We start from the raw sequence: 15744 nt of genomic DNA on the forward strand, positions 1-15744 counted from the left end.
CAATGTTAAGTATAGGAAAAACGCAAACCGCTCTGAAAAACGCCTGTTCAGAGCGGTTTTGCCGGTGTTTTTGTTACAGAAGCTGTTCAGTAACAGCTTTACTGTAACGATATATGAAATCTACTACACCAAAGCCACTACGCAATACGCTAGCTGAAACGCTACAGAAAATTAAGAAAAAGCGTTTCAAAATCTGCTAGCATTTTCCGGATCTGCTAGCGGTTTTTGGTGTGCACCAGGCCTCAGTGAGGAAAAAAAACTCAAAACCTACATGGCCCTGTGTGAAAAAGAAATTGCCCCCTGAACCTAATAACTGGTTGGGCCACCCTTAGCAGCAATAACTGCAATCAAGCGTTTGCGATAACTTGCAACGAGTCTTTTACAGCGCTCTGGAGGAATTTTGGCCCACTCATCTTTGCAGAATTGTTGTAATTCAGCTTTATTTGACGGTTTTCTAGCATGATCCGCCTTTTTAACCCTCCTGGCGGTCTATTAGAAACCGCCAGGGGGCAGGGCAGCACTATTTTTAAATTTTTTATTTTTTTAAAATCATGTAGCGAGCCTAGGGCTCGCTACATGATAGCCGCTGTACAGCACCATCCCCCCGCCCGCTTCGATCGCCTCCGGCGATCTTTGATCAGGAAATCCCGTTCAAAGATTTCCTGAAGGGCTTCCCCCGACGAACAGCGGCGATCGAGCGCGGAGCGGCGGCGATCGGAATGCACACGCAGCTAGCAAAGTGCTAGCTGCGTGTTGCAAAGAAAAAGTGAGCAAATCGGCCCAGCAGGGCCTGAGAAATCCTCCTGCGCGGCATAGCCCAAGCTCAGCTCGGGCTTACCGCCAGGAAGGTTAAGGTCATGTCACAACATCTCAATAGGATTCAGGTCAGGACTTTGACTAGGCCACTCCAAAGTCTTCATTTTGTTTTTCTTCAGCCATTCAGAGGTGGATTTGCTGGTGTGTTTTGGGTCATTGTCCTGCTGCAGCACCCAAGATCGCTTCAGCTTGAGTTGACGAACAGACGGCTGGACATTCTCCTTCAGGATTTTTTGGTAGACAGTAGAATTCATGGTTCCATCTATCACAGCAAGCCTTCCAGGTCCTGAAGCAGCAAAACAACCCCAGACCATCACACTACCACCACCATATTTTAATGTTGGTATGATGTTCTTTTGCTGAAATGCTGTGTTACCTATACGCCAGATATAACGGGACACGCACCTTCCAAAAAGTTCAACTTTTGTCTCGTCGGTCCACAAGGTATTTTCCCAAAAGTCTTGGCAATCATTGAGATGTTTTTTAGCAAAATTGAGATGAGCTTTAAAGGGACTCCGAGCTCACGAAAAAAAGAAAAGTTGTACTCACCAGGGGCTTTCTCCAGCCCAGTGCTGGTCGGGAGGTCCCACGCCGGCGTCCTGGCTCCTCTCCTTCTCCCCGCTCCGGTATAGCTGACAGGCCGCAGCCCGGGCGACACTCGGTGGAGTGTCGGGCTGCAGCTTCCGCGTATGACGCGGATTACGTCACACGCCGGCCGCCTCGCGTCATCACGGCGGCCGGCGTGAAAGTACTGCGCATGCGCGCTTTAATCGCGCATGCGCAGTACTTTCACGCCGGCCGCCGTGATGACGCGAGGCGGCCGGCGTGTGACGTAATCCTCGTCATACGCGGAAGCTGCAGCCCGACACTCCACCGAGTGTCGCCCGGGCTGCGGCCTGTCAGCTATACCGGAGCGGGGAGAAGGAGAGGAGCCAGGACGCCGGCGTGGGACCTCCCGACCAGCACTGGGCTGGAGAAAGCCCCTGGTGAGTACAACTTTTCTTTTTTACGTGAGCTCGGAGTCCCTTTAATGTTCTTTTTGCTTAAAAGTGGTTAGCTCCTTGGATATCTGCCATGCAGGCCGTTTTTGCCCAGTCTCTTTCTTATGGTGGAGTCGTGAACACTGACCTTAATTGAGGCAAGTGAGGCCTGCAGTTCTTTAGATGTTGTCCTGGGGTCTTTTGTGGCCTCTCGGATGAGTTATTGGGGTAATTTTGGTCGGCCGGCCACTCCTGGCAAGGTTCATCACTGTTCCATGTTTTTGCCATTTGTGGATAATGGCTCTCACTGAGGTTCGCTGGAGTCCCAAAGCTTTAGAAATGGCTTTATAACCTTTACCAGACTGATAGATCTCAATTACAATACTTTTGTTCTCATTTGTTCCTGAATTTCTTTGGATCTTGGCATGATGTCTAGCTTTTGAGGTGCATTTGGTCTACTTCTCTGTGTCAGATAGCTCCTATTTAAGTGATTTCTTGATTGAAACAGGTGTGGCAGTAATCAGGCCTGGGGGTGACTACAGAAATTGAACTCAGGTGTGATAAACCACAGTTAAGTTATTTTTTAACAAGGGGGCAATCACTTTTTCACACAGGGACATGTAGATTTGGAGTTTTTTTTTCTCACTAAATAATAAAAACCATCATTTAAAACTGCATTTTGTGTTCAATTATGTTATCTTTGACTAATAGCTAACGGTGTTTGATGAGCAGAAACATGTAAGTGTGACAAACATGCAAAAGAATAAGAAATCAGGAAGGGGGCAAATAGTTTTTCACATCACTGTACATACCTGGGACTTCTTTCAGGCTTATCGCTTCCTTGTCGTCCTTCTCTGCCTCCTCATTCCTCTGCAATTGGCCCTGGAAAGTCCTCGTTACCACGGCCAACTGTGCATGCTGGGCCCGGCTACGTGTGCGATCCTGCCGCATTCCTGGCGACGGGAAGTGGAGGAAGGCGAAGGAGTGATAAGCCTGGAGGAAACCCCAGGTGTGTTAATTTTTTTTCTTAAGTCCCCATCTTAGGTTTACTTTAATATGGTCTGTGCCAGATAAGCCTGACATTTTTGATTGTCCCAATGTCAAGCTGAGTACAATTTGCTTTAAATTTGCAAGCAAGAGGGAATTATTTGTATTTCATTGACCATCTTTAGGCTCCTTACACAGTCAGCTGACAGGTGGTGAATTCACCATAAGGTTGAATATGCCTTCCAGCCAAGCAAGCTGTGTTTTATGCAATAGTAGTTAATAGTTGTTGGGTCATGTTTTGCCATTTTGACATACAGTCCGTTTGTTCCAGCTGAAGAAATATTTACTCATCTCTCATATGTTTTTCAGGGTTACCACTAAAGCGGTTTTGGCAGGAGGTGCAATCTATCTGGTTTATGACTATGGTCTCCTAGGAAGTGGTGCCCAAGGAGAAGAAGTCCTGAAGAAGACTAAAGCAGCCGTGCCGCCTGCTGTTCATGAATGGGCAGATTACTTTGGTTTGCAGGTACAGTACTCAGTAGCTGAAGTTGTTCATGCAAAGGGATTTATGCTTTTATTATGTTTAAGCATTTCAGTTATCAATGTGGAATTGAGTTTTGAAAATGTTGAAAATTTCTTCCCAAGAGAATTTGACAGTTTTCTCAAGAACAGGACTCCTATCAGTAACTTTTCAACAAACTTGTCTTGATGCCCAAACATAAAGGAAGTTGGGGAAAATGTTACCAAGTATTTCGATAGGAACAAAAATAAAATTTCTCTTCCCCTTGTCTAAAGTTAACTACTTTTAGCCTTTTGGACGTATCTGCTACGTCCAAAAGGCTGCTGCGCACTCCCATGGCCGATCGGGCGCCCGCATGCAACCGTGCCGCCACCCATTAGCCCGGAGATCATGAATGGGAACGCGGTTCCCATTCATTGATCTAAGTCCCCGTAAGGCTCCCTGCACACTGCAAATCCGTTTTCCGATTCCGATTCCGTTTCCGATTCCGTTTCCGATTTTCCCTGAATACATTCAACAGAAAAACGGATCAAAAAACGCAGCATGCAGTTAAGATTAAAAATCTGAATCGGAATCGGATGTAAAAACAGATTAAAAAGCGGAATCGGAATCTGAAATGCATGCAGTGTGCAAGAGGCCTTAGAAAGACCAACGGCTTCTATTAGAAGCCCCAATCTTTCTGAAGGAAAAAAAAAAGTTTCACATCCTCCCTTCACTTCCTGTAAGCGAAAGCTCTCGCTTACAGGAAGCAAAAAAAAAAAAATTTGACTGAGGCCATCTTGTGGCAAAATAGTAAAACTACATCTTCATACATTTTTTTTTTAATACACACAATAAATTACAATTAACTGTTTACGGCCTCTTGCACACTGCAAGCAATTCAGATTCAGATTCCGCTTTTTAATCTGTTTTTACTTCCGATTCAGATTCAGATTTGCAGTTTGCTCCTTGCACACTGCAAATCTGAATCTGAATCGGAGGTAAAAACTGATTAAAAATCTGAATCTGAATCTGATTTTCTTGCAGTGTGCAAGAGGCCTACCTCCCACACTCCCAAAAATACTGAAATAAAATTTGTAACATGGGCTCGTCATGAAATGCTCCACTTCCCCGCGCAAGAGAATGAAGATCTGTTTACGGAGTAGTTACTTCAGCACTGAAGAAGAGGCAACACCAGACAATAAAAACTAAGATAGGCCCTGTTATTTTGCTGATTTGCAGAGCATACTAGAAAAAACGGGTAAAGTGATTTAAAAGATGCGTACACATGCACAGTAATTGTCACCTGTAGGGTTTGGGACTGTCCCTCAGGTGATAGTTCAGCTCTGAGTGCCGTACAGATGTTGCTAGGTTACAGCCCACAACACGTTCTGCTGCTATGGAGGGTGGAGAAGGGAGGATGGCACAGAGCTCAGCGGAGGCTTCCATCACAAGGCAGCTGGTTTTGATGCTGGTGCTGTGTGCCTGATTTGGGGCCACACAAATTCGCTAAAAACAAAAGGGTAATTCAGCCACTAGCAACTCAAAAAATGGAATAGTAATCAGCACGGGCTTGGAGTATGTGTAGGAGCACGGTCCAGCAGGCACATAAGGAGTAATATATGCTGGCCAAAGATGATTTTTTTTTTTTGGCAGTGTGATAGGATAAGGAATGTCTTAGAAATACTACACAAAGCTACACTGGTTTTTAATATTAGTACCATGTCCTTTCCATTATATGTTGTTTCAATGAATCACTGAAAGTTACATCTATTCACAGGTCTATCAGGTTGATTGACTAAAGATACTGCGGTCAAGCAGTGCGGGTTAACACAAGTAAGCGCATGCTACGCACAGTTCTGTCAGCGTACCGTATGCCCTTAACGTATGTATGATCCTCCCTACTGCCGCGTGATGCGATGGTAGAGTGAACGCAAAACTTCTGGACGAGGCTGCTGCTACATTAACATAGTAGCGGCCGCGCTCGTGAAGTATCAAGGTTGCGCTACAGTCACATTGAGCGTAAGCTAGGAGTGCAGACTATCTGGCAGGACCAGGCGTAGCGTTCGCTTGCTCGCTTGTATTAAATTGCGCTGCTTGAGAGCGGTATCTTAAGTGAATCAACCTGTATGTACCGTATTTCACATACTGATAGTTCTACCCACTTCCGCCCTTTTTTTTTAATTTTTTTTTAATTACAAAGCTATATCATGTTTCCTTAAAGGATAACTGATGAAAGAGGGACATGGAGGCTGCCATATTATTTCCTTTCAAGCAATACCAGTTGCCTGTCTAGCCTACTGATCCTCTGCCTCTAATAACTTTTAGCCATATACCCTGAACAGGCCTGCAGCAGATCAGGTGTTTGACATTGTCAGATCTGACAAGATTAGCTGCATGCTTGCTTCTGGTGTGTTATTGGGACACTACTGCAGCCAAATAGATCAGCAGGGCTGCCAGGAAACTAGTTTTATTTAAAAGGAAATAAATATGGCAGCCTCCAAATAACTCTCACTTCAGTTGTCCTGTAAACTTACTTCTGGGAGCTTTAGATGAACCTCAATATACCCTGAAGGAATATACAATGTTAGGCAAAACTTTTCAGTTAAATAGAACATCTATTGCTATTTCTTGGATGTAGTCTATATAAACTGGGTTACTAGTGTCAATAAAATAGTACAATTTCCTAAATTATTCATAGTATGTTCAAAGAAATTCCAAGGTGTTTGGGGCGGATAGGCGGAATCTCCCCCCCCCCCCCCCCCACCTATGATTTATGTGATTTATGTCTTTCTTGTGAAACTGTCAGAATTGTAGCGCTTTATTTATGCAGAAAAGCTGTCATATGTATATGCATGCACAATTCAGTGTAAACTGTGGGGTTAGGGTACCACTTTAAATATTTCTGTGATTTTTTTTTTTTTTTTTAAACTAATGAAAATGTTCATTTGAGACAGTGAAACTTTCATAAGATTGTTTTAATTTTAAAGCTAGAAGATTGTTTATATGTTCTTTTTGCTTCAAGGCCGTTTCAACTAGCAGAACACTGATAGCAGATAACACATTCTATGCTACACAATACTGTATGTATTTTGCATGTGTTTACAAAATAATAGCAGTTGTAAGTAATCATTCAATTTTTTTTGTACAACTATAAACATTAAAAACAATATATTTTCTTACAGCTTCCCTCAACACCAAAATTTGATTTCTCTCTCTGCGAGTCATGGAACTGGGGTAAATATTAGCTTAATCGCTTTAACATGCTCCTTGTATAGTACACAATTTGATCCTTGGATTTTTTTTTTTATTCTTTATTTTTTTACTTTTGTCATTTTCCTGAGATATCACTCTCTAATTCCAGAAGTAAACCGCACAAAACCAGTTCTAGATTGCTGCCCTTCAGTACTTTTTCCAGCCCGCTCAGTTCAGGTGTACTTTAACCGGTTCCGGACCGCCCTAATTGTAATCTACGCCCTGTTTGGTACCTGTTATCCCTGCCTGGGCGTAGATTTCAATTAGCCCGCCGCACACTACTGCCGATTGTGCCTTTCTCCTGCTGCTGCAGCTCACTCACCCAGCTGTTGGTATGACAGTAGACCTTCATAAGCCAGACAGAAAGCGATTTCATTGGCTCACATTGATCACAGGTCAGGAGCAAATAAAATCAGCTTCTGAATGGCTCACGGAGCTCTGCTGTCATAGTGACGGCAGAGAAAGTAGGCTTCAGCAATGGGAGAGAGGCACGATAGGTGGTAGCTGTGGGTCCATGCGGTGTGACAGCGGTGGGCCCTGTTGTTTTTTTTGTTTTGTTTTTTCGTACCAGTGGTCTCTGGTTCTTAATGGGCCAGAGACTGGTGGTACTGAAGTGGTTAAAGAACAACTACAGTACTGTGAAGAATTGTAAAATTTAAACAGTGAAAATCTTACCGATGTGACAGGTAGTTCATCTCCTCATAGGGGAATCTTGGTTATTTCATTTTTTTTTTTTTTTTTTTTTTTTACAAAAGCACTGCCAAAATTATGTTCAAAGTGCTTAGTATTCCGTGCTATCTCAAGTCAAAATCCTAAGGGAAACCTTCTTTTAATTGTATTAAATTCTTTGTATTGCTTTCCTTACCTCTACTCTATTTTAGTAGGGTGGAATTCATACTTGAGAAATCTCTACAATGGGAACAAGACCAGCAATACAAAACATACAGAATTTGTAACCCTCCCTGTTCTATCTGAACTTCTGGCAGCAATCCAAAGACATTACTACAGGATAAATGCCCATACAGTGCTGCCCATAATTATTCAAACCCCTGGCAAATTTTGACTTAATTACTTTTATTCAACCAGCAAGTACCGTATATACTCGCAAATAAGCCACATTTTTCAGCACAAAAAATGTGCTGAAAAGTTACCCCTCGGCCTATATGCGAGTTGTCAACTTGCCGTGTGGAGAGCAGTGTACAGCAGTATACAGTATCACAGAGCAGATCAGTGGCGAGTGCAGCAGTGTCTGTACTGACAGTGAGCAGGCTTGCTGGTGGGGACCCTGTGTGCAGTAATGATGCCGGCGCTTACGGTAAACTGAATTGAGCGGGATTACGGGAACAGGATCGGAGCAGATGCCAGCGTGACTTGCCTGCAGCCTTGTACCGCGGGATCCACGTGATCTAATGGCCGGAGTGGAGCGGCATGCTTGGAGAAGCACATATGATTTAATGGCCACAGGGGAACACAGAGCGATCGGATGATGGAGTAGCAGTGACGTCAGCACCCTCTTCAGCCAGTGTGTCGCTCTGGCTTTGTCTCATCTCTATGATGCTCTCTAGCTGCGTCTTGAGACATAGCCAGAGCGACACACTGGCTGAAGAGGGTGCTGACGTCACCGCTACTCGATCTGCTCCATCCGATCTGCTCTGTGTTCCCCTGTGGCCATCAAATCATCAGTGCTTCTCCAGGCATGCCGCTCACTGTCAGTACAGTCGCTGGTTTCCTTGCTGCACAGAGAGGATTAGAAAACTCTCCATGGGGCAGAGTTCCTCAAATACAGTAAATGAAAAGCTGTGTCTGAGCACCTTTGCATAATTAATCCATGCAATTAATAAAAGTTAAGCCAAGCATAGATCAGCGTTTACTACTTTGCAATATGTACAGGTTTGCTTTAGAGATGCTTTCACCCTTCTCTGCTGCAACAATACTGTAACAGAATCAAGTCTTATAGCTTCTGCCTACGATCCTGGCACCTTCCTTCTAGGGAGAGACAAGCCAGTGTCCTATTTTCTGGACGGACACAGTGTCCATTTATTTTAATTATTAAAACTCAGGAGCTGCTCCATTTCCTACCCTCGGCTAATATGAGAGTCAATCACTTTTTTCTGATTTCTGAGGAAAAAGTTGGTGAGTCGGCTTATATGCGAGTATATACGGTAATTTTTTGATGGGAAATGACATAGGTGTCTCTCAAAAGATAAGACAATGTACAAGAGGCATTATTGTGGAAAAAAAAATCTTTTTTTATTTAAATTTAAGCAAAAAGTGTCCAGTCCAAAATGATTCATACCCTTCACGAACTCGCAGTCTGTGGGAAAATCCAAAGTTCTATACTATTCCAAATAGTTTAGGCTGTTCTAAAGCATCCTAATTACTCTGAATAATTGGGATCAGCTGTTTTAATCTATTAAACAGGTGAAAAACTGCAGCTCTCCGCCATTGGTTTGTGGACCGTCATAGCTAAGACAAAGGAGCTCAGTGAGGACCTTTGGCTGCGCATTGTGGCTGCTCACAAGTCAGGAAAGGGCTACAAGGCCATTTCTAAATGTTTTCAAGTTCCAGTGGCTACAGTGCAAAGTATTATTAAAAAATAAAAGATGGTCTGCACTGTGGAAAATCTCAGAGGACGTGGTCGGAAGCCAAAAGTGACACCTTTGCTGGTCAGGAGGATAGTGAGAGAGGTGATAAAGAATCCAAGGATCACCACCAAGGCCATCCTGGTGAATCTGGGCTCTGCTGGTGGCAATGTCTCAAGGCAGACAATACAACAGACACTGCACACTGCTGGGTTCCTCTGATGCAGACCAAGTAGGACATCACTTCTCCAGATAAGGCACACAAAAGCTTGCTTGGCGTTTGCAAATGCTTGTCTGGACAAAGACGACTTCTGGTCTTCTGTAAAACAAAAATTGAATTGCTTGGTCACAATGATGTTTCCTTCATTTGGCGTAAAAAAAAAAGAGAAGCCTTCAACCCAAAGAACACCATCCCCACTGTCAAACATGGTGGTAGAAACCTAATGCTTTGGGGTTGTTTTTTCAGCCAATGGACCAGGGAACCTAATCACCGTAAACCGCAACATGAAAAAAGCGTAATATATGAGGATTCTCAATGACAACATCAGGTAGTCTGCAGAGAAACTTGGCCACCAATGGACATTTCGGCATGATTATGACCCACACTACACAGCAAAAGTGGTGAAGAAATTGTTAGCAGACAACATTAACGTTTTGGAGTGGCCCAGTCCTGACTTAAATCCAATTGAGAATCTGTGGAGGGAGCTAAAGATCAGAGTGATGGCAAGAAGACCCTCCAACCTGAAAGATTTGGAGTTAATTGCTAAAGATGAATGGCCAAAAATACCCGTGGAGACATGCAAAAAGCTGGTCTGCACTTATAGGAAGCATTCGATTACTGTAATAGCTATTGAATGTTTTTTTGTTGATTATTGAGAAGTGTATGAATACTTTTGGACTGGACACGCTTAAATGTAAATAAAAGCTGAGAAATGTTTTTTTTTTCCACAATAATTTCTCTTGTACACTGTCTTATTATCTTTTGGGAGACACCCATGTCATTTCCCGTCAAAAAAATTACTTGCTGGTTGAATAAGAGTAAAGTAACTTTAAGTCAAAATTTGCCAGTGGTATGAGTAATTATGGACAGCACTGTAGTAGCTGAGGCATTGCTAAGGTCTTTAGTAAACATTATCAGAATATGTAATAGTTGTTTGTAGCATAATCCTTGGTCCAGACTAACCAGCAAGCTCATAGTGAACCAGAACTCGTTTGGGTGTGTAAGGGGCTACAATGGTCCTAAAAGCCTCCTTATTAAAATACTATGGAAAGCAAAAGTTTGCTTTCTGAAAACAGAAAAAATTTGAGATAAATCAGGTTGGTGTGCTGAGAGGTCTCCCGGTGTATCACTGCTGAAATATGCAAATTAATCATTGTTGTCCTTAGAAGCTAAACACACCTCCAGATCCACTGGAATGCAACGATGTGTCAGCTGTTAATTGTACAGAGCCACAATAATCCAACATGCATACAGACTGTTTCAGACTGGTTGGTCTTCATCATTGCATGGCATGGATTAATGTGGCTCTATGAAGTAGCAAAATATAGGTAAAAGGCTGCGCATCCCTGACCCAATACTATACAATTGAATGGTTAATCGCTGTGGCGCACACCGCCCCCCCTGGACTAAAATGTACGCCCGCATCCAAACAATGCAATACTGGTCTATGGAGAAATTTTAGCTTCCATCATAGTTTTGCATGCAAAAATATAGATATACTGGACATCTGCACCAACGTTGAGGTAAATCTCCAGAGCAGATGTCCTAACACTAAACTGACCTAAGTTAAAAGCACATGTCTTTACCCTGGCAGCAGCTTCGCTAAAATGTGTAACTTACATTCAATACAGACAGCAGAAAACAAAGCAAGCGCTCACCAATATGGGCCGCATCTGAATGACTCACCAGTCATTCCAGAAATTTTAGCTTCCATCATAGTTTTGCATGCAAGAATATAGATATACTGGACATCTGCACCAACGTTGAGGTAAATCTCCAGAGCAGATGTCCTAACACTAAACTGACCTAAGTTAAAAGCACATGTCTTTACCCTGGCAGCAGCTTCGCTAAAATGTGTAACTTACATTCAATACAGACAGCAGAAAACAAAGCAAGCGCTCACCAATATGGGCCGCATCTGAATGACTCACCACCTCATATGCACCGCTTAAATAGCTCAAATACACACTCAGCAATCAGACAGATGCAAAACATATGCAAAAGTAAACTAAATACTTACCATGCAAAACAGGATAGCACAATGGGTGCTGCTAGCCTGGTAGTTACAGAACTGTGGATACAAAATATAGGTAAAAGGCTGCGCATCCCTGACCCAATACTATACAATTGAATGGTTAATCGCTGTGGCGCACACCGCCCCCCCCTGGACTAAAATGTACGCCCGCATCCAAACAATGCAATACTGGTCTATGGAGAAATTTTAGCTTCCATCATAGTTTTGCATGCAAAAATATAGATATACTGGACATCTGCACCAACGTTGAGGTATGCGCCACAGCGATTAACCATTCAATTGTATAGTATTGGGTCAGGGATGCGCAGCCTTTTACCTATATTTTGTATCCACAGTTCTGTAACTACCAGGCTAGCAGCACCCATTGTGCTATCCTGTTTTGCATGGTAAGTATTTAGTTTACTTTTGCATATGTTTTGCATCTGTCTGATTGCTGAGTGTGTATTTGAGCTATTTAAGCGGTGCATATGAGGTGGTGAGTCATTCAGATGCGGCCCATATTGGTGAGCGCTTGCTTTGTTTTCTGCTCTATGAAGTAGGACTTAAAGAAAATCTGTAATGAAAAACACTCCCCTGGGGGGTACTCACCGTGGGTGGGGGAAGCCTCGGGATCCTATTGAGGCTTCCCCGTCCTCCTCGGTGGCGGAGAAAATCCTCCCGGAGCGTTGGCGATGTAAATATTTACCATTTGGCTCCAGCGCAGGCGCTGTATCCGCTCTTCCCACGGAGATAGGCGAAAATAGCCGATTTCTGTCAGGCCGTTCTACTGCGCAGGCGCAAGTCTCCTGCGCTTGCGCAGTAGAGCGGCCTGACGGAGATTGGCTATTTTCGCCTATCTCCGTGGGAAGAGCGGATACTGCGCCTGCGCAGTAGAGTGGACCCGACGGAGACCGGCTATTTTCGCCTATCTTCGTCAGAAGAGCCACAACAGTGCCCCCGCTGGAGCCCGAAAAGGTAAATATTGCACAGGCTGTCGGATTTGTCGCTTGTGCGTTCCGGGGGCTGCAGCGAGGCCGCCGTGGTACAGAGGACGACTGGGAAGTCTCGATATGGTCCAGAGGCTTCCCCCTACTGAGGTGAGTACCCCCCAGGGGAACTTTTTTTCAGTACAGGTTTTCTTTAAAACACCCAGAGGTACAGACTAACCAGCAAGCTCATGGTGAACCAGAAACTCGTTGGGTTGTGTAAGGGGCTACAATGGTCTGTAAAGCCTCCTTACTAAAATGCTATGGAAAGCAAAAGTTTCCTTTCTTAAAACAGAAAGAATTTGTGATAATTCAGGTTGGAGTGAGCTTGAGATGTCTCCCAGTGCATTACTGCTGAATATATGCAAATTAACCACTGTCGTCCTTAGAAGCTCGGTCAGTGATTCCTTTACAGAATAATTCAGCTCTAGTTACAGAGGCACACATACAGTGGAGGAAATAATTATTTGACCCCTCACTGATTTTGTAAGTTTGTCCAATGACAAAGAAATGAAAAGTCTCAGAACAGTATCATTTCAATGGTAGGTTTATTTTAACAGTGGCAGATAGCACATCAAAAGGAAAATCGAAAAAATAACCTTACATAAAAGATAGCAACTGATTTGCATTTCATTGAGTGAAATAAGTTTTTGAACCCTCTAACAATAAAAGACTTAATACTTAGTGGAAAAACCCTTGTTTGCAAGCACAGAGGTCAAACGTTTCTTGTAATTGATGACCAAGTTTGCACACATTTTAGGAGGAATGTTGGTCCACTCCTCTTTGCAGATCATCTCTAAATCCCTAAGGTTTCGAGGCTGTCTCTGTGCAACTCTGAGCTTGAGCTCCCTCCATAGGTTTTCTATTGGATTAAGGTCCGGAGACTGACTAGGCCACTCCATGACCTTAATGTGCTTCTTCTTGAGCCACTCCTTTGTTGCCTTTGCTGTATGTTTTGGGTCATTGTCGTGCTGCAACACCCATCCACAACCCATTTTCAGTTTCCTGGCAGAGGGAAGGATGGTTGTCGTTCAGGATTTTACGATACATGGCTCCGTCCATTTTCCCGTTAATGCGATTAAGTTGTCCTGTGCCCTTAGCAGAAAAACACCCACAAAGCAAAATGTTTCCACCCCCATGCTTGACGGTGGGGACGGTGTTTTGGGGGTCATAGGCAGCATTTTTCTTCCTCCAAACACAGCGAGTTGAGTTAATGCCAAAGAGCTCTATTTTGGTTTCATCAGACCACAGCACCTTCTCCCAGTCACTCACAGAATCATTCAGGTGTTCATTGGCAAACTTCAGACGGGCTTGCACATGTGCCTTCTTGAGCAGGGAGACCTTGCGAGCCCTGCAGGATTTTAATCCATTGCGGTGTAATGTGTTTCCAATGGTTTTCTTGGTGACTGTGGTCCCTGCTAATTTGAGGTCATTCACTAACTCCTCCAGTGTAGTTCTAGGATGCTTTTTCACCTTTCTCAGAACCATTGACACCCCACGAGGTGAGATCTTGCGTGGAGCCCCAGAGCGAGGTCGATTGATGGTCATTTTGTGCTCCTTCCATTTTCGAACAATCGCACCAACAGTTGTCACCTTCTCTCCCAGCTTCTTGCTAATGGTTTTGTAGCCCATTCCAGCCTTGTGCAGGTCTACAATTTTGTCTCTGACATCCTTGGACAGCTCTTTGGTCTTTTCCATGTTGGAGAGTTTGGAGTCTGCTTGATTGATTGATTCTGTGGACAGGTGTCTTTTATACAGGTGACTAGTTAAGACAGGTGTCCTTAATGAGGGTGACTAATTGAGTAGAAGTGTCTAACCACTCTGTGGGAGCCAGAACTCTTTATGGTTGGTAGGGGTTCAAAAACGTATTTCACTCAATGAAATGCAAATCAGTTGCTATCTTTTATTTAAGGTTATTTTTTCGATTTTCCTTTTGATGTGCTATCTGCCACTGTTAAAATAAACCTACCATTGAAATGATACTGTTCTGAGACTTCATTTCTTTGCAGCACACACAAGACAATCCGTGCACCGCTTCCTTAATACACTGTGTTTATTTTCCCATGCAATACATCAGCAGATGGATAGGCAATATTCCAGTGACAGTGTTCACTTACACGTTTGCATTATGTCAATCTGACCTGTGCCGTGGACGGGTGCGGGGGGGTGACCAGGGGATGGGAGGACTGCGCGACAGCCGTTTCGCGCCGGTGTGGCGCTTGTTCACGTGCAGGTATCCTTGGGCCAAGGATACCTGCACGTGAACAAGCGCCACACCGGCGCGAAACGGCTGTCGCGCAGTCCTCCCATCCCCTGTCACCCCCCCGCACCCGTCCACGGCACAGGTCAGATTGACATAATGCAAACGTGTAAGTGAACACTGTCACTGGAATATTGCCTATCCATCTGCTGATGTATTGCATGGGAAAATAAACACAGTGTATTAAGGAAGCGGTGCACGGATTGTCTTGTGTGTGCTGCATATGAACTTGTGTTTGAAAAAGATCTGTCCGCACGCTTCCACGCGCTAAGATCCCAGTTGCAGCAAGGATTAGGACGGGACTGATTATTTTACATGGTGCAGCAGACCTAACAACTCCCCCCTTACTGAGTGCCGGGCCAACCAGCATCTTTTGTGTACGACTTCATTTCTTTGTCATTGGACAAACTTACAAAATCAGTGAGGGGTCAAATAATTATTTCCTCCACTGTATATAGCTGTGGTCTCACAGGGGAGGTGCAGGAGGAAATGCTGGTAATTTTTACATTCTAGGAAAATACCAGTAGGTTTTCAAAAGACACATCACAAATGAAAAGCTATTACACATTTTTGAATAGGGAATCTGTTATGAAAATAACATCCTGTGGGAGGTACTGTACTTACCTTAGGTGGGAGGAGCCTCCTCGATCCCGCGCAGAAAGCGGCCGATCTCCACGTGTGGCAATATTTACCTTCAGGTCTTCAGCGCAGGCACAGTAGAAGCTGCCCCATCGAGCTCCAACGGAAAACAGGCCTGTGCAGAAGAGCAGACCCTAACAGTCTTGGCTATTTGAGCCTGCGCTGGAGCCCTGAAGGTAAATATTGCCATACCTCCGCAGTGTTTGTTGGCACTTGTTGGAGAAATGTTCAGGGGAACCAGCGCTGGATCCCCAAGGCTAAAGAGGACAGGAGAAGCTTTTTTTTTTTTTTTTCCCCTCACAGGTGTACTTTAAAATTGGAGCATTAGTTCAGCTTTAAAATATGTTTAGCTAGAGTTTCACTGTAATTTGTAGTGGGCAGTATCTGTTTAGCTGAAAGGCCTCGTTTCCATATAGCACTCTTTCAGCCACACTTACGGAAACGCGATCGCAGGGACAGCAGACAGTGCATAGACTGCACTGTCTGCTGTTTCCATTCATGTGCTG

At 44.0% G+C, this 15744-nt stretch overlaps 1 protein-coding gene across 1 annotated transcript in view; it reads left to right on the forward strand.

Moving 5' to 3' along the window:
* The window catches only part of MICOS13 (mitochondrial contact site and cristae organizing system subunit 13), a 32671-nt gene that overhangs the window by 16089 nt on the left and 838 nt on the right, over window positions 1–15744 (forward strand). Inside the window, exons 2-3 of the mRNA XM_068234100.1 lie at window positions 3153–3309; window positions 6468–6519. Coding sequence (XP_068090201.1) covers window positions 3153–3309; window positions 6468–6519 — 209 coding nt within the window. The remainder of the gene's footprint in view (window positions 1–3152; window positions 3310–6467; window positions 6520–15744) is intronic.

Source organism: Hyperolius riggenbachi, chromosome 1, assembly GCF_040937935.1.
Source record: "Hyperolius riggenbachi isolate aHypRig1 chromosome 1, aHypRig1.pri, whole genome shotgun sequence".
Taxonomy (NCBI): Eukaryota; Metazoa; Chordata; class Amphibia; order Anura; family Hyperoliidae; genus Hyperolius; species Hyperolius riggenbachi.